The sequence below is a fragment of the Antennarius striatus genome, chromosome 15 (genome assembly GCF_040054535.1).
Source record: "Antennarius striatus isolate MH-2024 chromosome 15, ASM4005453v1, whole genome shotgun sequence".
Classification (NCBI taxonomy): Eukaryota; Metazoa; Chordata; class Actinopteri; order Lophiiformes; family Antennariidae; genus Antennarius; species Antennarius striatus.
Genome location: NC_090790.1, coordinates 17,325,594 through 17,350,765, shown reverse-complemented (window position 1 = coordinate 17,350,765; position 25,172 = coordinate 17,325,594). Strand labels below are relative to the sequence as shown.

General features: G+C 42.1%; 3 protein-coding genes across 6 annotated transcripts; 1 reads left to right on the top strand and 2 right to left on the bottom strand.

The window, feature by feature from the left end:
* Nucleotides 1-8,623: 8,623 nt before the first annotated feature.
* On the bottom strand, nt 8,624-13,319 carry foxd1 (forkhead box D1). The gene is made up of 2 exons (XM_068335104.1): nt 13,211-13,319; nt 8,624-10,686 (listed from the first exon to the last, which is right to left on the bottom strand). The coding sequence occupies exon 2, from the start codon at nt 10,601-10,603 to the stop codon at nt 9,530-9,532; it is 1,074 nt and encodes a 357-aa protein (XP_068191205.1). The 5' UTR covers nt 10,604-10,686; nt 13,211-13,319; the 3' UTR covers nt 8,624-9,529.
* A 1,073-nt stretch (nt 13,320-14,392) lies between these two features.
* btf3 (basic transcription factor 3) lies at nt 14,393-20,025 on the top strand. Of its 2 annotated transcripts, none has more exons than XM_068334475.1 (6): nt 14,393-14,480; nt 16,649-16,717; nt 18,202-18,315; nt 18,414-18,615; nt 18,729-18,785; nt 19,501-20,025. In XM_068334475.1, exons 2-6 carry the CDS (start codon nt 16,649-16,651, stop codon nt 19,545-19,547), a joined length of 489 nt encoding a protein of 162 aa, XP_068190576.1. In that variant the 5' UTR covers nt 14,393-14,480; the 3' UTR covers nt 19,548-20,025. The 2 variants fall into 2 exon arrangements, with proteins under 2 accessions (XP_068190576.1, XP_068190577.1); XM_068334476.1 differs by having other exon boundaries at nt 14,431-14,543.
* A 685-nt stretch (nt 20,026-20,710) lies between these two features.
* On the bottom strand, nt 20,711-23,912 carry ankra2 (ankyrin repeat, family A (RFXANK-like), 2). Of its 3 annotated transcripts, none has more exons than XM_068334846.1 (8): nt 23,273-23,912; nt 23,030-23,188; nt 22,874-22,939; nt 22,404-22,501; nt 22,177-22,302; nt 22,016-22,082; nt 21,830-21,910; nt 20,711-21,730 (listed from the first exon to the last, which is right to left on the bottom strand). In XM_068334846.1, exons 1-8 carry the CDS (start codon nt 23,562-23,564, stop codon nt 21,705-21,707), a joined length of 915 nt encoding a protein of 304 aa, XP_068190947.1. In that variant the 5' UTR covers nt 23,565-23,912; the 3' UTR covers nt 20,711-21,704. The 3 variants fall into 3 exon arrangements, with proteins under 3 accessions (XP_068190947.1, XP_068190946.1, XP_068190945.1); XM_068334845.1 differs by having other exon boundaries at nt 20,711-21,384; XM_068334844.1 differs by having other exon boundaries at nt 20,711-21,910.
* Nucleotides 23,913-25,172: the final 1,260 nt, after the last annotated feature.

Here is a 25,172-nt window from a genome sequence, read left to right as displayed (position 1 = left end):
TGGAGGGGGATCGCAGGAGTCAGGACTGTGGGGATCCAGATGCTCAGATTTGAAGGAAGCTAAATAACTTCAAGGTTCACTTGGTAAAGCACCCTAAGACATATTTCAACACTTCCTTCACTCGCTCCCTCTCTTTCTCGGTGGGTGCGCCTCAACTGTATGTTTGTCTAAGGCAGTGTGAGAGAGTGAAAGTTTGTGTTTTTCCTCGGCGCGTATCAACCCTCCTGCATTCACGCCGCCGTGACGCGGAATCAAGTGCATCATCGAGCGAGAGAGAAGGAAAGCAAACAATGAAGGGGCTGAATAGAAATGTTATTGTGAGGAAGTGTGAGTAAAGTTGTTAAACACTTCCATCGCTCTCCCTCTCCCGCCCCTCAGGCTCCATAAAGCGGCGGCGGATGGAAGGCCGTCCCTCCGGAGCATCGCTAGGATAAACACACACACTCATGAATGGCCTTCATTGAGGCCTGGGCTGGAAGGGGATTGGGGGGGGGGGGACACAGGGGTCACCGGCGGACCCCTCCTGCTGGGGGAGAGGTCACCGCACTGACGGCCTTCATGGCAGCCAAAGACAAGGAGGAGAAATTCTTGGGTAAATGCTGTCTCCACTCTTTCACTGCCGTCAGCTCCATCCCTCCCGTCTAAGAGTGAATTGATAGCCCCGTGGAACCCCCCCCCCATCCCCAGCCCCTCGCTCTGCTACTGAGAGACTGATTATTTGTTTAGACTGGGAAAGTCATTAAGTATTAACGAGAGAGCATGAATCTGTCAGGCTGTTTAACTGTCGCCTTGAATCAGGTAACAACAGTGGAAAGCGTCTGTGTTGGTGAAGAGCGTGTGCAATAACAAACCCACTTCAGCCAAAAGTCAGCCTTAAAATGGAACTTAAACTGCATTTAAACCTAAATTTAACTCTTCCAACTTGCTCAAAAGGTGGTTTAAGGCGTTCAAATGTTCATGCTAAGCTAAAAAGATTTACAGTATTTTCCACATTGTAAGGCACACCTAAAAGCCTTTAATTTTCCCAAAAACTGACAGTGAGCCTTATAATCTAGTGCACTTTATGTATGAAAAAAGTTTTAAAATATGCAATTCGTCACAGTAGCGCCTTATAGTCCAGTGTGCCGGAAAATACTGTCATGTTTTTCACCAAAATGCCAAAAAAAGTCTCAAAATATATGCTGATGACTGCAGATCGGACGTAATCCAATATTTTTTGGAGGGTAATTTACAATCAAATGAGATTATGATAAGGAGAGCCACACTGCGAGGGTGAGCTAAGCTAACATGTTGGCGCCATAAACACAGGTTTTGATTTTCCGTCATTTCAACACCAGTTTGCCAAAAAAAAAAAGAAAAAAGATGCAAATATATTCACCTCAGCTTTGACTATATTTTTCAAATCTATTAAACACAGAAAATGATTTTTTTTTTATAAGTGTATGTAACTCTAGAATGGATGCTGGCCCGTTGATTTCCACCAGAGTCGCGCCTCGCCCCCTTCCAACACGCGGTAACCCAAACCTCTCTGTTGACGCATGGATAAATGGAAACACACTGATCTGTGTAACACATGCGCTCCGGTTGGACTGGGACCAAATACGACCCCCACCAACACCCCTCACCTACCGCTTCGCCTCACCTGAGTGAGTGACGGCGGATGAGGGAGAGATCAAGAAGAGGAAACCAGTGAATCAATTACGCTCCTGTAAAAACCAGTGGAAGTCAGGCGGCTGTCAGAGCCGCCGCTCCCGATCACGTGTCTGCTGTCTGACGTCACGGGTTTCACTGAAGGAAAGACATGATAAACTCCTCCTCCCTTTCTGTATTCCTAGCACCTAATATCTTTTTTTGCTTCTATAAACAAGAACCGGTTCCGTGATCCAGTTTTGTTGAATGTTTCCAAATGTATTATTCCGTGGTGTTTGAGTTGGCACGAATCAGTAAAGAATCAACAGCCGCTGACGGCCATTCAGGACATCATTTGAGAAGCTTCCAAGGCTAAAGAAACAAAGGCAGACTTTAAACAATTTAGATGCTGTTATCTTAGGCTTAGAGCGGACCACAATTAGTGAAAGGCTGCATGTGTTCAGCATAAAAATATTGTCAAAGGAAGATGAGAGCATGTCAAAACGTTTTAGAGGCCTTATATAGTTCAAGTGCAAGTTATTGTCATTCTTTTCTTTCTTTTTTTGTTCGATTGCTTAATTGAATGGAAACAAGGGAAAGAACCGCGAGCATAAGAGCCCACAGGAAACACCTGACCAAACACTGCACATAAAAGGCCTGGTTTGACCTCCAGACTTATTGTCATTGTGTTTCATTTTACTTATGTACACCAGGTGTCTAATCTCTTTTTTTTTTTAAATAATAGAAAAGCAGTTGGTGGAGTGAATAACTCCACCAAACCCCAATAATCCTACGTGTCTGGCTCGACCCGCGTCCCACGTTTGCAAGAAGTTTGGTGGAAATCTGTTACGCAGTTTGTAGGTAATGAGGGAAAATGTGGAAAAGTGTCTTCTTAATGTTGAGTTATTAGTTTTAAAAATCCAGATTTGCAATAGTATGCATGTTCCAATTCTCCAGAAGCAGCACAGGTGGCGGCTTCTTCTTCTTCTTTTTCTTCTGCTTCTTCTTCTTCTTCTGCATCATGGTCGAGGGAGTCTGAGTCTCGGCATTGATTCCGTTCCGTTCGGAGAACCAAACATACGTGATAACACCGCTGAATCATCGTTACTGGATGGCAGCAATGAGTCCTGGTGTTCACGTTTCAGAGTGTGTGTGCACTGAGGGTATATGTGGGTGTGTAAAAGCCACTTTTCCCCAGCGTTGCCGTGTATGAGAGGGCAAAATGGAAGCATAAGTGATCCACTCTACCCTCCATCCCACCCCACCTGGAGTGATCGTAGATTCAGTTACACCAAGCCGGTTCAGATTATTCAGTAAAAACAAAAACTAGTTCTCTACTCTCCAAACTGTTCTGATGGAGTAGGAGTGCATCCTTTTAAGAGCTGGATCATTTCACGTATACGCTAGCGGGTGAACTGCAATTCACCATTGGAATTCAGCCTGTAAAATTAGCCTGTGCTAACACTACAGGTCTGCTGCTCCCTGCTGTGATCTGAATAGGTATCCAGTTACCTGCAGAGATCCAACAGAGGTTTGTGCAGAACTGGGGAGCTTGACCACCCCGAAGCGTAGGGACCGCTCGACGCCCCCTGCATGGAAAATATACTTTAATAGAGGCCCTTGAAAATGTTGAGATGGGGAACAGGAAGTGCCTACTGCTCTGGGAGGAAATATCCAATAGAACGGCATCTTTCTTCGTCTTCGGTGAGATCTTGCCAGTTGGATGTTTTCTGTGGTGAGGCCCGCCACTGACAGTCCAGACCAAAAAAAGGAGGCTTTCAACAGGACCGCGCTTGTTTTTACAGTTCCTTTCCCCCCTTTGAGAGAGTCAACATTGTTGTTGCACACCAGGTGTATGTTTTCTTTTATTCAACCAAACCGGTCGAGGAAAAAGAAAAGGACGGAGAAAGGTTTCTTGAAAAAAGAAAAACACAAAAAAACAAAAACACGTCAATCTCCAGAAAGTTTCCTCCCGGACGAGACCACGGTGAGCTGCGAATGCAAACATATCATAGATGCGGGGGCCTGAACGGTTAAATACTAACATATACTCTATTTCCTGTCAGTCTTTGCCTCTAGAGCAACTGTTCTCTTTCCAGGCATTACCGAATCATGACTCAGAAGGCAGTCGATGACTTAAGGACGTGCCTCTCTGGTGGATTTTCCTCACCTCCACAATGTCATACATAACCATGCAGCATGCGATCCGGAAATCCGAGCCAAGATCTGTAATATGTTGCAGAGGGTCATGGTTTTGTCTTTTATGTGGCTCACTTTTTGGCAGAGCGGATCCAAGGGTTGGAGAAGACGTGGAAGGCAGTTGAGTGCATCCTAAAAGTGTCTGGATCTAATCGTGGGTCGAGCTGTTGCTGTGTGAGAAAAGGCATGTCTGTCAAACAAATCGAGGCAAACATCCAAAAGCCTCCGAAGACGGCAGCGTGCAGACGGAGGCGGGGGCAGCTCGGCTCGGTTCGACCAATGGGGTCCCCCCCACCCGTTGCTCTCGGAGATCCGAATAATCGGCCATAGACACTTTGCGGTCGAGTCAATGAGGCGGGGAGCTGGAGAAAGAGAAGGATGGAAGGGAAGACATATACAAACAGAAGGGAATGTTCTTGGGGGGGGGGGGTCTATAGGGAAGGAAAAGTGAGGAGAGAGTGGGCCTACATGGGTGGCTTCCAGTGTTTCTGTTTTCTTTTTCTTTTTTGAGTGACAAGGCCGTCGTCGTTAGAAATCTGTGACAGAACGCAGAGGATGTAGACTGAAATTTCAAACTTGGAAGCTGTCTGAGAGAATTTAGCCTCCACCCAACGACGCACATCTATCCACAGGGAAGTGGGGGGGCTCTGCATGTGGACGCACATCCATCTGGTCGAACTTGTTTTCAATATGTCTCTCCATATTGAGGCTACCGTGACTTTATTTGCCGTATAGGTTGCTGGTGGTCTGTGTTTGAGGCTCTGCCTTGCGTCAGCTGCAGCCGTTGGTGTGGATTACCTGCGGGTGTCACCATGATGAACGGGCTGCTGGGGCTCGATGAAGTGTTTATGACCGAAAGGCGTTATTGCATGTAACTAATCAAGCTTGAATCTGGTAGTCACAGGAGGGGCTTCTGAGGCAGACCAGCCTGATCGGTAATACGATGATGCTTAATGGTGTGCAGGATGCAAAAAGTCAGCGGATGTTGCATCACATAGTTGATGAACTCTTCAGAGCGACCAGGATTTGGGTCTTTCCAATCAGCTGCCAGTATTTTTTTTTCTTGTTCTATTTATTGTTGTAACCTAAGTAGGAGATGTCTAACTAACCTCTGTACTTTGTTTCAAGTGGACAGAATAATAAATTCTGCCGTAACAAATGGTTTGTTTCAAGCCGCCTGTTATTTTATCATCACATTCAGCACAAGCGTGATGGATAAGCAACGGGCCCCAGTTGTTTGTACGAGCGGTTAGCAGGCCAAAGCAAACACGTGCTGGGCTAGAAGAGTGAAAAATGCACCGAGAAGCTGCAACATAATTCTGCAGCAAGATCCCAGATCTGTGGGTTCACACTGAGGTGAGACAGGCAAAGATGTAGAACAAATAAAAACACCCCCCCCGCCCCCACCGAAAGGCTTCAGCTAAATAAATTACGTGCAAAGACGCTGAAGTTTTCACTGCACGAAGTGGTGAAAGCCCAATATTCCTCCCTGGTGTTTGTGGAGGGGGTGTGTGTGTGTGGGGGGGGACTGGACTGGACCCAGTGTCTTTAATTCCCCCTGTCAAAGAGCTCTTCACCCGTCTCTACAACTGTTACTGTAAGTCTCATCATGTGTGCTCATCGCCGGACGCGAGAGGAACCGGACTGTCATCATCACTCTTTACAGAGTTGAATTAAAAGTGCTTTAAAAAAAAAAAGAAAGAAAGAAAGAAGGAAGGGGGGAAATGGAGAGAGCTTTGTTCTCCTCTTTGTTAGAAAGTTCAGATGAGAGGGGGAAAAGAAAGAAGGGAAGGAGGAAAGAAAGAAAGGAAAGAAAGATGTAGTGGGTCAGAAAAAGAAAGAGCAAACCAGTGGCGTTACAAAAGGGAGAAGCAGAAACTAGGCTATCCCAAAGCCACTCTGGTGCAGCAGGTCCTTGCAGTTCTGAGCAGCCTCTAATTAGGGTAGTATTCTGGGGTGGCATTAGTTCCCAAACTTTTTAATGGGGTGGAAAGCGGAGCTCCTTTTAAAGAGAGGGGATAAGTGTAGCGACTGCTCCATACACTGAATAGCAGATGGAGAGATTCTGCACCTCCCTGGGAGGTATTCACTCCTTTTTAAAAAAAAACAAAACTTTTTTAGTCTTTTTTCTCTCTTAAATTTAATTCCTTGTACTCACCCCTTTTCCAATTGGACTCCCTCTCACATTTTCCATGTCACATCAACACATGTTCCAAAGTTTAATGTTTATCATGGGGTCCCTTTTCAATGAACCGATTTAAAGATTAGATTAGTCGGTACATTTAGAGTGCTATTGATCAGGAGCTCTAAAATGAACAAATAGTAAATAAGAAAACATGAATAACATCCACATAAGGCTGACTGATGTTTTTTTTTCCTCACAGAGAATAGAAAATGAACATCATGAGTCATAACATATTGCAATAATAAAAAATATAAAACCGTTTATAACAGTGTATTAAGTGTTCTTTTTGTAATGTGTGTTTCCTTTTTTTTTTCTTTTTAGTTATTTGTTGATTTTTTTATTTGTCTCAAAAAATATTTTCCTATTATTATTATTAAAATAAATAATCACTTTTGATTTTTACGTGGTATGCATTTAGTATTACATTTTTTTGCAATTTGTTTTGAATATTATTATAATTACAATCATAACAATTTTATTTAATATTATTTAAAAATAAGCAAGACATAAAGAGCTCGGTTTTGGTTATTGATGACTTGTAACATTTTAGAGGTTCTGAGACATGGAACATTGTATAGACTCAGACACAACATTTTTACATTAAACTGTTCAATTATTCTACAAGTCAGCCTGCATTTATTATTAATTGGTCAAGGGTTAAAAAATCTGTCAATTACTTGCCTTTATATGATTGTGACTTATTTATTTTGAAATATGTATTGTTGCCAAGAAAATACAGTTCAATTATCAGCAAAATAGCAAGTTGGTGAAAATTAATAAACTATACATTATATAATAAAGATACAAAAACATTGTTTTTCATATTTTTCATTTTAAAATGTCTATGCAATAAAGAAAATATATTTATCCTAGACTAACTATTATTGTTATTTTTCATATTTTTTTAACAGTTTGAAGTAGCTATGATTATTTTCCCCGCGGTTTCCTGATTACAAGTTGTGTAGTTTATTACGTTGCTGCGTAAAAACGATGAGGTCATTATCAAACTTTAGGTGTCTGAAGGTGGCCTGAACAAGGAGCTCGCTCAGGCCCCAAATTTAAAACTAAAGAACCCAAAGTTCCTTTGAAAGTTTGGTTATTCTGCCAGCCATGAATGCCCCGACACATTTCACAAAGCCCAGTGTCTGTTAGGCCTGAGTGTTGTGCTTTATCCCCTCTCCTCATGACCCCTGACCTGGCAGGATAAACTGCTAACTGAGCTTCAGTCATGCTCAAGGAGGCTGATGCCCACATGATCCATGACAAGAGCCTTTTTAAAACCGCAGGATGAATTTACTGCTGTTATTTACGCTGCCCATGACACTGGATGGACTTTTTAAAAAATACTTATATTTAATATTTTAATAAATGATGAATAATCAAATGAGCACGGATTTTAAACGTTCTTTCTATTATTGTTTTTTAAACTTTTTTTCCAGAAATCGACACAAGCATTATTATTATTATTATTATTATTATTATTATTATTATTATTATTATTATTATTATATATCTGCACCATTTATCGGTCATAGAGTAAGTTTACGCGACAAACGCGTGTAAGCGACAGGATTTACGTTAAAAACGTTCTGCTGAACGCATGTTTGCGTCTTGACGCATGCGGATATACAGTATTAACACCATAACGCAACTACCGAAAAAATGACGTGGAGACAAAGGTAAATTTGGGTGTGTTTCTTACTAATTCTGCAGATCATCTCAGGGCCGTAAACGCATCACAACCTATTGGAGCAGTAATATTGTAGCGTATACATAGGCCTAAATAGTTTACTTTAAACAATGTAATGTGATCTTACAATAAGCTTGGATAACATAATAGGCACCTGTGTTTAATACCCTAAAATTATAATAAAATAAAATCCACTGTTGATCCACTAAAAATCCCTTCAGGCCTCTTGTTGTGGAAATACATCATAAAGTAGGACTGCAGACGTTATAATGCGTCTTATTGCATGACTTACGCCTGCCTCGCCTTACACCATTTGTAAACACACAGCTGACCTCTTTCCCGGCTCTTCTCTCCTTCTCCCCGCGGTGTGAACGCGCCTGTCTGTCTCTCGTTGCGTGTTACATCATCACGCAATAGCTGTCCTCCGGTGGCCTAGTGAACTGGCTCTGAGCGCTGCACCAATTTAGCTATCCACTACACACACACACGCACACACACACACACACACACACACACACACACACACACACACACACACACACACACGCACAGGCTGGGGGAGGCAGACACGCGCAGTCGGCCGGACGCACACATCCAGTCACGGAAGCTGTACAGTAAAGGTCGCGGACACGCAGGGCTCATGAAATATTAAAAAGCCGGGGTCCGATGTCACGGGAACACATGAGGTCCTGCACCGAATGGGAAGAGTGGACAGAAACGTTAAATAAAAATCCACATGCATTTTATTTTTCAACTCATTTGTGCATTTTTTTTTTTTTGCTACTTTCTTTGCAAAAATAAATAAATAATACAACCACCTGTCTCATCGCGCTGACACCTTTGCGCACCGTTTTCACGAAGATGAGCGTGGGAGAGGTCAGGTGGACGCGCAGGCCTCTTGTGAGCATGTCCTAAAATAATAAAACAATCCGCTTTGACGGTGTGATCACATGAAACGCTTGCTCGTCCCCATCGGACGCGCGTTACGCACGCTTTCTAAACACTTTTTCATCCCCCGTTCCAAAGCCACAACTTATCCAGTTTGGGGAGTTCGCTGATTAGTTTGCGCAATCCAAACAAAAAGACACGATCAACCCAAAATAACTTCTAACATCAACTTTTTGGCAAGACTCACACCTTTGGGAAGCCGCACAAGCCCCGGAGGCTCAACGTTATTTAACAAATCTATTTCCAAACAAATGACTTTCTTCCTTTTTTTTTTTTTTTTTTTTTTTGCCAAACAAAATTTATTCTTGTCGAGAAAAAAAACAAACTGTGAAAAAATATCACACTTCAGTTACACAATACTTGCCAAAAATGTACATTGTTTTATTATTGAAATAAACACACAATGCATATCTGTGTTTTTTTTAATACAAAATTCCAATCAAAACTGCAGGAAAACTGTTTTGATTTGCCCAACTAATAAAAATAACACGGATGTGTTTGACACAAATACATTATTAACCTTTTTTTTTTTTTTTAAAAAAACGTGATCATTTATAACCTGGTCTTTATTATCCTGAGACGTCCTAAACAGTGACTGGAGCGAATTACTTGATGGAAAATACAAGAAAAGTTGAGTTGGTGCTGAAAAGTCTTGACTCACACCCCCCAAAAAATGAACATAAATATATCTTTTAAAAAAAACAGCGTGAATATAGGCACAGATTGTGTTGTTTATGTCCATCATTCAGCTGCGTGCTTTCAAATAAACATACAAAAATAAGCCTACCTTCAAATAGCGGCGTTTTTTTTTGTTTTTTTTGTTTTTTGCTGCTGTTTCTTTTAGCTTAGTTTCTTGAAATTGTTTCTTGTTAAAGATTTTAACAGCCGCCAGAACCGCTGACAACTCTGTTAGGGAAGTTTTCAACCGGGTGTAAAACAGCTCCGGGGTGTCCGGCAGCTGCGAGGCCCGGGTTAGAGGCCGGTAAGACCGGCAACACGACCGGAGGAGTCCTGGAGGGGCTCAGAGAGCCACCGATGATACTCTCTATGGAGAATGGGGACCTCTGCACAGGGGAGCCGGACTTCTGCATGGGGGCCACCGCCTGCGCACTGGAGGACCCCAGCCCGGAGCTGAGCTGCGGGTAGAATCTACTCCTGACTAAGTCCGTGGTGGTGGGCATCAGGGAGGGCGTGGGGATGATGGTTCCCGCATGTGAATGCGAATGCCTGGAGTGGTGGTGGTGCTGCTGCTGCTGCTGCTGCTGAAACGCAAAAAGTGCCGAGTGTGTGTGGTAGGACTGGAACTGGATGCCGTATCCTCCGCGGATGTACGGTGCGTAACCGTACGCGGCGGCCGGGAGAAAGCCGTTGTGTTCCCGCAGCAGGTCCTGCGCCTGCTGCCGCTTGAAGCGTTTCCTGCGCCTCAGAAAGCTCCCGTTGTCAAACATATCTGCAGACTCCGGGTCTAAGGTCCAGTAGTTGCCCTTCCCGGGGTTTCCGGGCTCCCTCGGGATCTTCACGAAGCAGTCGTTGAGGGACAGGTTATGCCTGATGGAGTTCTGCCAGGCCGGGAACTTCTCCCGGTAGTAGGGGAAGCGGCTGCTGATGAAGTCGCAGATCTCGCTGAGGGTGAGTCTCTTCTTGGGACTCTGCAGGATGGCCATGGTGATTAAGGCGATGTAGGAGTAGGGGGGCTTCACCATGGTGTTCTTACCCGCCGGTTTGTACGCATCCCTGGTGGAGGTGGAGCTGTCCAGGCACGGAGGAGGAGAGCCAGCCAGGAGGATGCCGTCGCGCATCTGTGCCACCTCGTCCACGTAGGAGCGAGTGTGGTGGTGGTGGTGGTGGTGGTGGTGGTGGTGGGGGTCCCCGTCCTCCCCTTCACCCACCACGTCTATGTCGGTCTCTTCCGAAAGGATGGAGGCATCCGACATCTCGGAGCTCAGAGTCATGGCTCAGGCGCGGCTGTTGCCCTCCGATGTCAGGCGAGGAAGACGATGGAGAAGCTGCGCTGCCCTCCCTCTTCAGAAAACTCCTATGAGATGAGGAGGGGGGGGAGGGAGGGAGGAGAGGAGCACGTGTCACCCGCGGTGAGAGATCTCCCCCCGATTTCTCGTTGTTTCCATATGTTTTCAAGGTATTTTGCTAAGAACCGACTAAGGCACAGCACCGACGGTGTCAAGCTGAGAAATGCGCCCGGGAACCTGCGAAAGGTCCAAACCTTGAGTCACGGAGGGTAGGGGGGGGGCGGATCTTCTAGGGTTATTTATACGGCCGACGCGATCACGTGGGTGCGTAGGGAGGGTGGTGTTGGTGGGGGTGGGGGGGGACGTCACCGAGGCAAATGAGAAGAAGGAGTAAAAAAAAAAAAAAAAAAAAAAAAGAAATAACGAAAAAAGGCCTTTGAAAATTATTGTTTTTCATTTAAGTTCGGTTCGGCCTATACGTCTTTTTTTTTTTTTTTTTTTTTTTAGTGGTCACTCGTTGTGGTCCAATCAGAGGCTTTTTTTATTCCACCCCAGGGTTCTCCACCAAAATAGACGTGAGAAGATAAACATCTCTGAGAAAGTCTGTTACTGGTGGGGCCGTTGTTCAGACCGAGGCGGGTGTCTCAGCCCCTCAGGGGGTGGCGTGCGGGCCCTGTTTTAATAACCCGCATAATCAGCCTTTAATATTACAAATAGGGACAAAAACATAGGTTGGTATGCAAATATTTTTAGCCGAGAGAGCTGCTTCTCTCTGCTGTAGACTGCTTCATATCCAAGCAGCTCAGTTTGCGTGATCCGGTAGTTATCTAGATTATCCGCAAGCCATTTGTAATGGAAAAGAGTCAGCTGTTAACTCGAATCAGTCACGGGTCACGCAGAGCACGCAAGCCCCGCGTACAGTCGGCCTCCGCAGTGAAGGTGGAGCGCTGTGGTGCGTTTGTGCCATGTGCGGACATTTCTATGAATTTTATTGAATTTCATTGAAGGGTTCTTATTATTCTGATTATTATACACCAGTTTATTATTATATCTAATAAAAAATCTTAAAAGGTCTGCGTGATGAAATTAGACGCTTTAAATGTTGAGTAAGTTAGTGTGAGATGGTTAAAAATATGATAAGTAATTTAAATTATGTCGTCTAACCAGTCTATTAATATGATTTAGTAAATTATAATTTTGAGATATTTATTGGGTCATTCAGGTTTTGGATAAGTCAACATGAGGAGTTAAAAGAGGTTATTAACAGACTATGAATATAAAATGTCGTGTTTTATTATTCAGTTCAGTTTTGTTTTTAAAAGAAAGACAAAATGACTGGTTTCCTTTATATATATATATATATATATATATATATATATATATATATATATATATATATATATATATATATATATATATATACACACACACACACACATATGCACACACATATATGCAGAGAAGACCGAGGACTCAAACTGTCTCAGGAAAACACACACAGCAAGAAAATCCATCAAAATGTGACAGTTTCATCAAATCACAAAATAAAAACAACTTTACCAAACTTGTATGCATATTTGATCCATAACTACTAATCACTAACTACCATCACTTCTGGTTAAAGTCCTCCAGATGAAATAAAGTGAATGTAGACTCCTGTGGTTGTTTAGCATGAGGGAGGATGAAACTTTTTAGAGGTTCCCATTTGAGTAGCGCCATCTAGCGGTGAAGTTGTCACACATTTAAACACTAGATCATCTCCAGATCTCACTAACAGGAATAAAGACTAACGTTAATCTAAACTAGTCGTTTAAAGTGTCATATAGTTTCAAGTACATATATCTGATTCACCACCCCGACATGAAATCATTAATTCTATCTCTGCTTTTGAAAATCCAACATGTAGTAAAAATGAACGAGGATAATAAATACACATATTTCCATCTCTATTAAGAAAATTATACCTTTTTAAAATTATTGTTATTACATTGCCATCGGTTTTAAAATGACAAACCTGCTCTGTCAAATATACACCCAAAAAAGTATATGCATTTTAAATTGATTGTTAGGTTTTAATTTGCGTTTTAATACAAGAAAAGCAGAGAAAATTAGACACAGTCTTGTTTCAAACGAATATATTTCCTATTTTTTAACGACCTGGAAAAAACGTGAGCAATCAGCGTTGCTAACACGCAGGAATAAGACGATTTCATGTCGAAACTGTTGTTTTAATCAAATCAGTTGCCCCGAGCTGTTGAGCTCCCAGAGTTTATTACCCCCAATCATCAATAACCAGTTGGATTGTGTGTTATCTCTTCAGGATAAGCAAACAGCCCATCAATTCAAATAAAACGTCCTCGAAAACAAGTTAAAAATGCACGCCAAGGAATTAGTTAAGTCAACATCAGAAGTTTACTTTGACGTTCCAGACTTGATTTGCTGACATTTTTTTAAAGGTTGCTCTTATTTTAGTTTTTATTTAAACTTTGTATCTGTTCAAATCCAAAAATTTGAGCAAAAAATATCAAAATTAAACGATTTAAACCTCAGATTTAGAATAAGAGGCTATAAGCGGGGAATGAATGAAGACACCTGAAACATCAGCATCCATACGGTCAAACGACGATCCGAGGGATTTCCCCTGCCGGAGGAGCTCCTAGTCTTTTAACCGACATCCCCTGTCAGCCATCCGGATCCTGAGTCCCACAACAACCCCCCGAGAGTTTCACCGAAACGGCCCGTCTGAGGACGGCTCTGCGGGGCATGTGATTACCGGGAATCACGTGTGGGAGAGGCGAGACCGACTGTTCGTGAGACGGAGTGGAAAAAAATCAGCCCTAAGCCTGCAAATGGTTAAGAACCGTCTGCTGATTCAATTGAAAACGTGTCTTAATTATAAAGGTTTCTATTCGTATGGGCTGTTAAACCTCATTTGAGACCTTAATTGCAGAAATACACATAAATGAAGTGTTGCTTTTTGTGATCGAGGATTTAAGTGGGAGACTTTTGACTTTTAAGAGTTTTCATTTATGTCACATTTGGTCAGACTCACTTACTCAAACTAAATCCTGCAAAAAGCATGTCATTATCATGGAATTCAGGGACACAGCATTATATCAACGGTCCTATTGTTATTATTATTGTTTTTCTCTTTCATAGTTAATAGTGGTATACATACAGAAAATATCTCATTTATTACATATATATTTTTAATTTCTTCAAGAGAAATTTAGTATTTTTTAAGGTTGAACAAGAGTGTCGGTCTTACCTTCAAACTCACATTCAACCAGCTGCAAACATTACAAACAGACACAGTTTGGACCCTGTCTGTTACACACAGACACGAAAGACACACACGCACACACACATGCAATTTGCAATATGATTCAATCATTTGTAAAATATTTTTATATGGACTGATACAGAATGGATACCGTCCCTTTCTCCTTTTTTCATTTAAAAAAAGTGGCTAAATAAGGTTGTCATTTGTTCTGTTAGTAGTGGACTGGTATGTAATGAAATGTCTTGTTCTTCTTAAAGGGTGCAACATGTTCACTCACATGTGACCAGATGTCCTCTGTAGATTATTATGAATCTTTTAGTGACACTGTGTTTTTAAACTCTTCGAGTGTACAAACTCTTTGAGTGTAAAATGCTGCATATCTTGTCAACCCAGAAGAATCGGGCGTTTTGACATCTTGAACCTGCACCTATCGTGTGTTTTTGTGCAGGGACCTGTTCCCTGCGAGACAGAACCCGGGGAAATAAACATCCGCCTCTTGAGCGTGTCCATGGACGTCATTTCCGCCTTCCTCTCTGGCATCCATCTTGCTCCCCGCATGTGTCTGCTGTTAGTTTACAGGTCAGTGAGGAGTTTAAATACATTCTTCCCTCCACTGTTTCCTCCCGGTCCGACGACGGAGAGGTAAACGAAAGCCTTTTGTGGTCCGGTGACCGAATCCTCCGGGGTTCGAACCTAACCGAACTGACAGTTCTGTGTGTCTGCGACTGACAAGACCGTCCTGATACCCCGAATGCTAACGTTAGCTAAAGTTAGCATACAAGTTCTTGCATTAATGCTTAACCACACCTCGTTTCGCTGTAATGGTTGCCTGAGTTAGTCAGCATAACGTTAGCTTAGACACACCCGACCTTATATGATTGGTTCTACCGCTGTTTAATTAGCGGTTGTTTTCTATTGTCCTCAATGAAGCTAAAAGAAAAGCTGTATTAGCTAATGCTCCAACCTTCACGCTTTTTGACGGCTCCTGAAGATGTCATGTCTCCATATCGAACTATAAACCGCTCTTACCGCCGGTCACTACACCCCCAAATCACACACGACACACATTTCTCTATATGCACTCAAGGGATTCAATGATTCTAAATAAATGTAGTCATAATATGATTATATTAGTATGAATTATATCGTTGTTCCTTCTCTTCGTGGACTGACATGGCCTCCAGATGTCATCCCGTGTGAAAGCAGTCCTCTCTTGTGTCATGCTGTCACACTCGCTCACTAAACCCACACCACAGGTTCTCACTAAAATGCAGGAGGGAGTTCTCTGCAGGCCATTTCAGTTCTGGGATGTTATGTCCTGCAGAAGCTGAAACTGGGCCTTATTTGTTCAGCACCAGTGTAAAAAGATAATATTTATTCCATACAGGGCTATTTCAGCTAGCAAGGGGTCTCTTCTGCAGCAGCAGTAGTTGATCAGAGACCTGATGGCGTCCCTGAAGATACAGGATGTGTTTCTTATAGACATGGTTGTGGGGGTCTCATTGTTCTTCTTCTGGCGCATTGTTATAGAAAGGAAAGCAAGCCCATGTTGCCCCAGATGAGCCTTTCTAGCAGATGTAATTTTCTCCAGTTTTCGTGCTTGGTTACAGGGTGTGTTATTTAAACAAGGGAGTGATCACTTGGGGTTAATTAGACTGAGTTTTTAGCCTCAAGGTTTTTTTTAGAATGGTAATTTTAACCAAACCTAATTAATTGACTGATCACAAACATGCCCTTTGTGAAAATGCAAAACCAATTTTAAAACAAAACATTAATTAAAGGCATATTTTTTAATCCTTTCACCATGGTTTGCTTTTTAAAGAGTTTTTTGTAGGAGTTTGTAAGCAAATATGTTCACATGTATTCAAAAACTATGTGTGTATGCATGACCAACTAAAATGTAACCACATGCAAGAAGAATGTCAAGAGTGTAAAGATAATTTCCCCACGTGTGGACGAATAAAGTGGATTTAATCTTTTAATCTTTAATTTAATGTGCATGACTAAAGCATTTCCATGAGATGGCAACATTTTCAAGTAGTTTGGTACATTTAGTCTCTGCAGAATTTTGAAAAAGCAATGAGGAAAAGCACATTAGATCATGTTTTTGGAGCACCAGGTGTTTGTATTCCCAATTTTAACATTGGATCAGATGATGATAGATTGTTCCCCTCAAATCTGTCTCCACACCACCATTTTATTGTCTTTTTGCATCATCCTTCACACCCAGTACTTGAAAACCATATCTTTTCCCTTCTGGTTCACATTTTCCAATGTCATTGATTGTGTTTATAGTGCTCAGTGAGATCACTTTGTTCAATCAGCACCAGAATGAATGAAACTAAATTACTGTACTCAGAATTTGTAGCTATTAGGTAAATGTGCAATCATAGCGTGAGGCGAGTTCTGAGCTCATTGTGAACAGCAGGTTCATATAAAGACAATGCATAGCAATCGGTTCATGCTGTAAGGATATACATCTTAGTGTATAAGGTAATGAATATGGAGTGTTTATGTGTTGCTGTCTCTAAGTTGCCTGATCTTTATTCTTTACGCTGTATTTGCTGCAACCTGCTGCTGCATGGAATTTTTGAATTACAACGAGATAACTTTCCTCTAGCTGACTTACATTTAGCTCTTTATATGCATACCATCATGTTTGTAATGTGTGATGATGGTAAAGCGGTATGACATAAGTTAGTTGATTAAAAATCAAAATGTATAATAATCTTATTTTTTTTCTCTAGATGAAAGAAACAATTATGAATCAAGAAAAACTCGCTAAACTACAGGCTGAAGTCCGCATCGGCGGAAAGGTAACTCACAAAACACACAAGCAGTTCTTTTCGGTGTTCCTTGCACAAGTACATGCTTATTATGGTCTGCTTGGTAACTAGGGTTTTTTTTTTTTTACATGTGATTTCAGAAAATGTGAATGTTCTGGTGACCTCTAAATCTGTGACGTTATAGTTCATAGGGTAATGGTACATCAGCAGGGTTTAATCTTGCTTCATATGCTGATGTCGTCTAGCAGCAGAAATTGAAGACAATAATGCATTTTAAATTATAAACAGCAATTTGAATTACATTTAAATTACAAGGCTAAACTTGATCAAACCAAGCCTGAGGAATGCATCCAAACGCCCACCCTGGTGAAGTGGACAGGGTGCAATGAGCCTTTCACTTGTCACATATTAGTTACCTCCAACTGCGATGCTTTTGACTTGGATGTGAGTGTGTGTAACGTCTTTAAAATTGTCTCATTATTATATTTGTACTTAATGTGCAAACTATGCCTTTCTGGTGTGGTTAGCTTGTGCAAACACACACATTTATTTAAACACGCTGGCGGCTACATGAGGAAGACCTGGTTTGACTCGTTGCGCTGATAACTTCAGGGCTTCACATGACAGTTAAGCGGGATTGAGTCAAAGCTCATCGAAGCCACGTAATAAGATATCTCAGGTATGTCGAGCTTTTGTGTCACTATTGACCTCGAGTTGTTAAAGCAATTAGAACAGAGCACACCCAATACCCTGGAGGTAGTGGAGCAGGTTAAAACTGCCTGAAAAGTGACACTGAAGAAAAAAAAAAAGAGCGATCAATGGTTCAACTCGGAACACGTCACGCTAATACAGTATAGCTAAATGTGATATGACACCACACGCAACATAACGAGCTGTGGACACGCTTTAAAAATTGCGTTTTGAGCCGTTTTAACACAACAGTGTGTGGTTTGCAGATGGCGTGCCAGCGTGGCACAAGCAGAAGTCGTGTGATAAGAAGCCTGCTTCTAATGCCCTGTTTTACATATTCATCAAGGACACAACACGGCAACAACATCGTTCCACCCTCCCTGTCCCAGGGCGCTGGAGCTTGTACTCTGTTGGGACAGTAAGGAGCCCCCTCTGGTAGTGGGCACCAGCTCTCCCAGCATGAAAACGCCTTCAGATGGTTTCCTTCGTTGTTGAGTTGGATGATAACTGCAATGATCGACTTTTTAAACCTTCGTTATGTGACAACACGTCAAATTGTCCCACCCACCCCGGTCCTGTGCAGTCAACTCAAAGATGGAACTGCAGAAACCCCGTCAGGACTTTACGACTTTAATTCACAACATTTAGGCACATTAAAAGAGCAGCGTACAATAAAATCAACGGTTTATATCCTGTGGCAGCACTCGTTTAGAATACTCTCCCACTTCTAGGTGAAAAAGGTTAAATACTGAAGGTGATGCCTTCAGAGGTGATGAGGAAGTGAATGCTTACACACACGTCTGATGGTGTTCTTGTCCCAATAGGGCAGCGCTCGCAGAAAGAAGAAGGTCGTCCACAGAACGGCAACCGCAGACGACAAGAAGCTACAGTTCTCCCTAAAGAAATTAGGGGTTAACAATATTTCCGGTATTGAGGAGGTAGGCCCATTTTTTATTTTTTGTTTGTTTTTTTGTTGGGCTGCGACGTACCGCCTGTTTTTATGTCGCTAACTGTGTCAAACCCCCGTCTGTCACAGGTTAATATGTTTACAAATCAAGGAACAGTCATCCACTTCAACAATCCCAAAGTGCAGGCCTCGCTCGCCGCCAACACCTTCACCATCACCGGCCACGCCGAGACCAAGCAGCTGACCGAGATGCTGCCGGGCATCCTGAACCAGCTGGGAGCCGACAGCCTGACGAGCCTCAGGAGACTGGCAGAGGCGCTGCCCAAACAGGGTCGGTCACATGTTCGCACACTCCCTACAGAGTTTGAAGTCAGTTTTCCCTTTCTGCTGCCTAAACTGCCTTGCTAGACTCTCACACACATTTTTTTCCCCCTCCTCTCACAGCTGCAGATGGAAAAGCGCCAATCGCAACAGTAGAAGAAGAAGACGACGACGTTCCAGGTGAGCGCTCGGTCCGTCTCATTTCGTGTTCCACTGCTGCCCGTGTGCGAACGGGACGACTTCAACACGTCTTGAGGACAATCTGATCGTCTGATTGCGTCAATAAGTCCGTCTGGATCGTTGGATCCGTCGTCCAGAAAGCTTTTACTTTCCTCCGGGTTAAACAATGCCGGCGGGTTTGTTTTCTCCTGGCTTGTGCAGTGGGGGAATGGGGGGTGTTCATCAGTGCAATGTTCGGGCTTTGTTTGAATCTTGCGTTCATTGTTTATACGATCTTAAGATTGGGTTTGCTTTTCTTTGGGAGCGAACGGGCCGAGGACATGAGGTTACCATTAGCATCGTCTCAGCTTCTCGCTGCAGCCGCGCTCGTCTCAAATGCATCAAACGATTACACATGTAGCGAGGCCTGGCGGCGCGGGGGTGAACCGCCGCCGCTTTCACGTTGTTATTGGATTGAAGTTTCCTTTTTGTTCTCCCACTGATGGAACGCGTTTTCTCCGACCTTTTGGATTGTCTCCATTTTGACCTCTGACCCTCTGAGTTAAACTCGGAGGCAGGTTTCTCAGCACTCGGGCCTCTTAATGCGTCCTACACATTGTGGGAAAAGATGAGCTGGGATTGCGTTGCACTTGTTATCACGTTACAGATAAACACACATTTCCTGAATCCAGTCCTTTTCCTACTCTGTTTACCGCCAATTCTTTTGTCGTTTCAGATTTGGTGGAGAACTTTGACGAGGCATCCAAGGACGAGGCTAACTAGAGGACCGTTTTCATCATCAAAAACTTGACAGGACTGTTTCGGGGCACAAGATGATTTTCATGTTTCAAGAAGTGGAAAGTTAAAAGTTTAAATACCCAGAAAGATGGATAATCGTACCAAATTTTTGGCTTTGAACATTCACACACACACAAAAATGTGCAACACCTGAACAAAGTACTCACACACTCTTATGGGAGTTATTTAGATCAATTTCGTAGAGTAGTCTAAGGTATTAAACGCAGTAGCAGTATTGAAGTGTGAGGTGTTTTAGGACTCATTCCACCAGACTGTCCAGATGTGTGCTGTGCTTTGTGTTTGCATCCAGTTAGTGAGAGGTTGTGCGTAAGCTGTCGTTTCAGGCGCTTGCTGTTCATTCATTTCCTCCGTGTTACTGAAACGTAACTACCCATGACCTCGCTCAAACCATCATGTACGGAACAAAACATCTGCAACTCTCAATAAATGGATGAAACATCCACTTCTGTTTGTCCTTCAGATTTTATTCTCACGGCTGGAGTCGCCATTCTGTAGCTCAGGTCAGTGTGTGAAGGTTGATCTTTGCGTTTTTATATAACTTAAGGAGATTTAAAATTGTCACTGCAGTAAGTCCAGGGTGTCACCTCATGAAGAGTGGTTTGGAAATTCAAATGGATATTAAGTATAAGTAAAATCAGATTGCGTACCTTATGTGTAACTGCTAATTGGTCATATTTCTTCAGCTCATATGCAAACATGTTCATAATCCCTGCAATTGCCCCTTGGGACTAAATACAGTTCTTATTTATTTGAATTGAATGAAATTTAAATATCTGGAATTGGATTCCTACAGTCCCTTTGAAAACTCTCACCAGTGACCAAATGTCACGTTGGTTTTAGCGTTGCATGTTAATGTTAGCATTTAGCTAACATTTAGCATTTCATCTTCTTTCCCGTGAGCTGTATTTAAAATTTTTATTTACTTTCGGCAGCTTTTATTTTCCTGATTTCACTTTTCAAACTTTTTGGATGAAAAAATATTTTCATGGATACATACAAAAGTTTACTACAATTTTATATTGAGCATTTTGACTTCATAGAGCTGCAATTCGACGAGTGGATTATGTTCTTTACATAAAGCACTGATGGAAACAATTTGGAAGAATCTTTTAATCAAATAACTTCAATTCTTTTACTACAAACATTGCGTTAACTTTTTTTTTAAAACCACAACAACCTTGTGGGATATTTAAATGAGGTCTGAGGTCACAGCACATCAACATCACTACACAAAACAGACTTGCATCAAAATAATATCACAAAATGTTCAAATAAATAACAGCAACAACAACACAAAGCACACAATCTGGGTTGGGTTTTCAATACAAACTTCAAAACGGCATCACAAACGTGTCGAAGAATGTGAAGCCGTTTTACAGAATATTGTGTAATTCTGGAAAAAGTATTACAAGTTTTAACACAGATGGAACAATGCCATGTGCGATGTAAAAAACAAGCTCCATGCCAACCTCTAACGCGCCGCGCATTTAGCAGCAGGCTGAATATGGAGTGCAGTGCATGCTGGGTTGCAGTGAAAAACTCTTGTCAGTGTGTCTAGGTCAGGTCTGCTACTTCAACAAGACTAAAACAGGTTAAATGGGGTTAATGGCAAAAATTCACACCGTAAAACCTTCATGTCTGTCATGCCAACGAAACACCGAATGGGAAGGAGTGTTTCTGTCATCAGTCTGGGTTCAGAATGCTACATGACAGAATTGCGCCTTCCGTTCCCCATCCGTCGGCGCTCATTCTCGGATCCCCATCAGTAACTTCAGTAGGTGCGCCTCCATCACCTGTTGAACTGAACAGATACACACAGTGTGATTTGCCCCCACAAAAGAGGGATTTGGCAGGAAAAAAGTGAGCAGCAGCCTCGACAGAAACTCATTTCCTGTTCGGATCAAATGAATCGTGACAGATCGAACTTCTGATTAGTTGGAGAACCTCCAATTTTGGCTCACGTCTGGGTCCGTCACATGGACGACGGGTCATTGTCAGCAGATTATTGAGTAGAAAAAGAGTTCATGTCAAACGATTCAGCGGTGGGGTGACACAGTGGCGCAGTGGGTAGCACTTTTGCCTCAGCAAGAAGGTTCTGGGTTCAATTCCTTTCAGAGTTTGTTATGTTCTCTTGTGTGGGTTCCCTCCTGGTCCAAAAACATGCAGCTTAGGTGAATTAATAAACCTAAATTGCTTGTAGGTGTGAGAGTGTGTGAGCGGTTGGATGTTGGATGGATCACACATACCATTCCGGTGACCCATAGCCACAGCCATGTCCATCGCATTGAATCCAGAATCTGACTCGATGGTTGGGTCGGCACCGCTCTCTGGAATGCATGAAAACATCGAAACTGTACAAGAGACACAACTGATTTCCAAAACACAAAACAGATGAGATGTTTCTCCTCAAAGTGCTTTTTTTCTCTCCTCACCCAACAAGATTTCCACACAGCGAACATGGTTCCCGTGGACGGCGTACAGCAGAGGCGCCCCTCCGTTCTGAAAATCCCAGAAGTAAGACAGCTCGACAAGAACTCACAGGATGCAAGAATAATAGATTTTATTCGTACTGTAATCGATAAAGGCTTCTTACCCAGTCATATTCATTGACATCAACACCACAATCAATGAGCATCTTCACGATATCGGTGTATCCCTTGCTGCAGGCCAAAGACAACGCACTTTCCCTGCCTTTGGCCAGCAGGTTGGGGTCGGCACCCTACAACAAAGAGCAATAAAGACCAACCAGCCAATGAGCACAAGGGGATTGATCTAAAATATCAGATTTTTGAAAAACATATCCAGTTCGTTGCTCGGTACATTTTGGAGCAGAAACTCGACGACAGCGATCTGTCCGTGTGCAGCTGCCCACATCAGGGGGGTAAAGCCTTCCTCATCCTGGAGATTGATCACAGTCTCTGTTAAAATAAGACAACAGACAGAAACTGTTGACATCCAGATATGTTCTTCCCACCATCCATCAGCTGTACCGAATACATCTATGAAATCTGAAGCAGTGATCAGATGTTATAGCGATTAAATAAAGGCATTTTATCACACTGACAATGCTACATAAAAATGCCGACTTCTAGTTTAGTTTGTGATTTTTTTGGGCTGATGTTGTAGATTCAAGCATTTTATTCTATTTTTTTATTCTTGTCTGACATTATGACAATTACAGAACAAATTATTCATCAACAAATCACTAAAAAAATCTGATCTGTGGGAATAGATGTCAGCTGCATCCCTAAATGGTTATTACGGAGTTATTTATTACACCTGTGGCCCACCTTGTTCAATCCTGCTGGCCAGGAACACCATTTCACCCTGGGCTGCGAGCTGATGAATGGACAAAGCTAAAATAAAAAATAAAAAAGGAAAAAGGGATGAACTGACTAGCATTTAAACTTCAGAACTAATCTTTAAAAAAAATGCAATTTACTTACAATGCACCAGAAGAGGTGTGGATGAAACCTCATTGCCCCGGTGTTTGTTGGTGAGTGTGGTGGACTGTTTGATGGGGGAGAAGTGTTTGGTGGTGGATGGCGTGTACACGTGACGTACTTGTATACCTGGGGAAGGTGAGGTCTGGATGTTGCACTCAGCTGGAACAGAAGGTAAGATGACATGAGCTGCACATCACATATCACCACACAAAAGCTGATGACTATACAACTTCAAACACACACCTTTGAATAAAACGGAAGCCACCTCCAGGTCAGAGTTCACCTGGTCCTGGATGTTCTTGCTGTCCTCCTCGTTGAGGGACTTGACAAACCTTGAGCAAACATTCATATCAAAGCGGTTGGGCAGGATGAACTTGATGCCCATGGCCACATTTTGGGTTCCCGGATCGTCTGCTATCGACTGCTCGGTCTTGATGGCGCCCAAATCCGGCATTACACAGATCCCCTCCATGTCATCCGAAACCAGGTTACACTCAGCTATTCCATCCGAGGCTGACATGGTAACGTTATCCATCCTCTGCTCGCACACGGAACGGTCACAGAGACTAAAGTGAAGCCAGATGCTTTGAATTGGAAACACAATTCGCTTCCGTTCACATAACGTGTGACGTTAAGATCCTTTATCGGAGGATGCTAACCTGAATATTAAAGACCTACCAACTATCTGTTAGCTGTTAATTAGCATTGTAGCTGCTGCTTCTATGTACCGCTACTAACCCTCCCTAAAAAAACGTTTGATCAGAGAGTGAGAAGCTATTAATAAATAAATAAATACACGTCATCCTCGTAAAGCTATTATTTCACTTCAGTCCTCATTTGCTTATGTTATCCCTCATCTGTCGGTATTTTGACAAATGTACGCATGCGCATTCGGTCGTTTCCGCTGCAGCGTGCAACTGTTATTTACGTCCGTCTGTTCTCTTCCGGTAACACACATCACCTCGCAGGACCGCACCGTGAAAGCCGGAAGTTAAGAGGAGCTGTACACGAGTCCAAAATTAGAGAACAATTTATTTAAAATGAATTTTTCTGAAATAAAATCAATATCTACTGCTCAATAGTTTTTTGTGTGTGGCTGTACCATACTACTAGAACATATTTTTTATTTTGTTTTTGTTTTACAACTAAGGCATTTCAACAACAACAACAACAACAACAACAACAACAACAACAAAAGCCTTATTTGGAACGACTAACTTTTCTTGCTATCGCTGTAGATTATTCTCTAATTCTGATCTCCAGTGTATATCTATTAGAGCCTGAAAAATACAATTGAAACAATAACAGGATTCAAACATAAGAAACACACAAATAGCAGGAAGGTCTTGAGCACAAAGTGTGACATAAACAACACACCAGATGTAGGATAAAAACTCAGATTTTGGATCATCTCCTACCTTCTCCTCTCTCCCTCATTCACTCAACAAACAATTGAGTTTTGCAAATTTCTTATTTTAATGTAAAATCTTTGTCATGACTATGACTTTCTATCAAATTTTACATTCAAAAATCTAATATTAAAACACTTCTTCACACTATTTTTTAAAATATTGCTACTACAAAAGTTATACTGTATCGAGGCCTTTTGAATCAGATGGAATACAATACAGGCTATTCAAACATTCTGCTTCTTAATCATTTTCCAATTGATTTTTCTGTCATTCAGCATAAAATCAAGCTAAAATCACAAAACTATCACACATCTGTTAAGTAGATTTGATTACAGAGTAAAATGATCCAATAGCCAGCTGTTGTTAATATAAGCAGTTAACAGATTGTAGAATAAAAATTTATTTTCTTGGCAGCTCCTCACACACCCTTTTCCCTTGACATCAAACATTCGACCACATTAGTAGGATGAATTTACTTTATATCGCATTTAGCTGACGTCATTGGCAGGCATGTTGAACAAGGAACAGCAGATATTGACACTGAATTATAAGCAGGCACAAATCAAAAAGAACACACGTATTAAAAAAACAAAGTCTCAATCAGAAATAATTTGGAAACTGGAACAAACACTCAATGAAGTCACTTTTATCATTTACTGAAATCATTGCAGGATCTGATTATTGAGGCTTTTCTCTCATGTTTGATACTCTTTCAGGTCAGTTGGCCATTT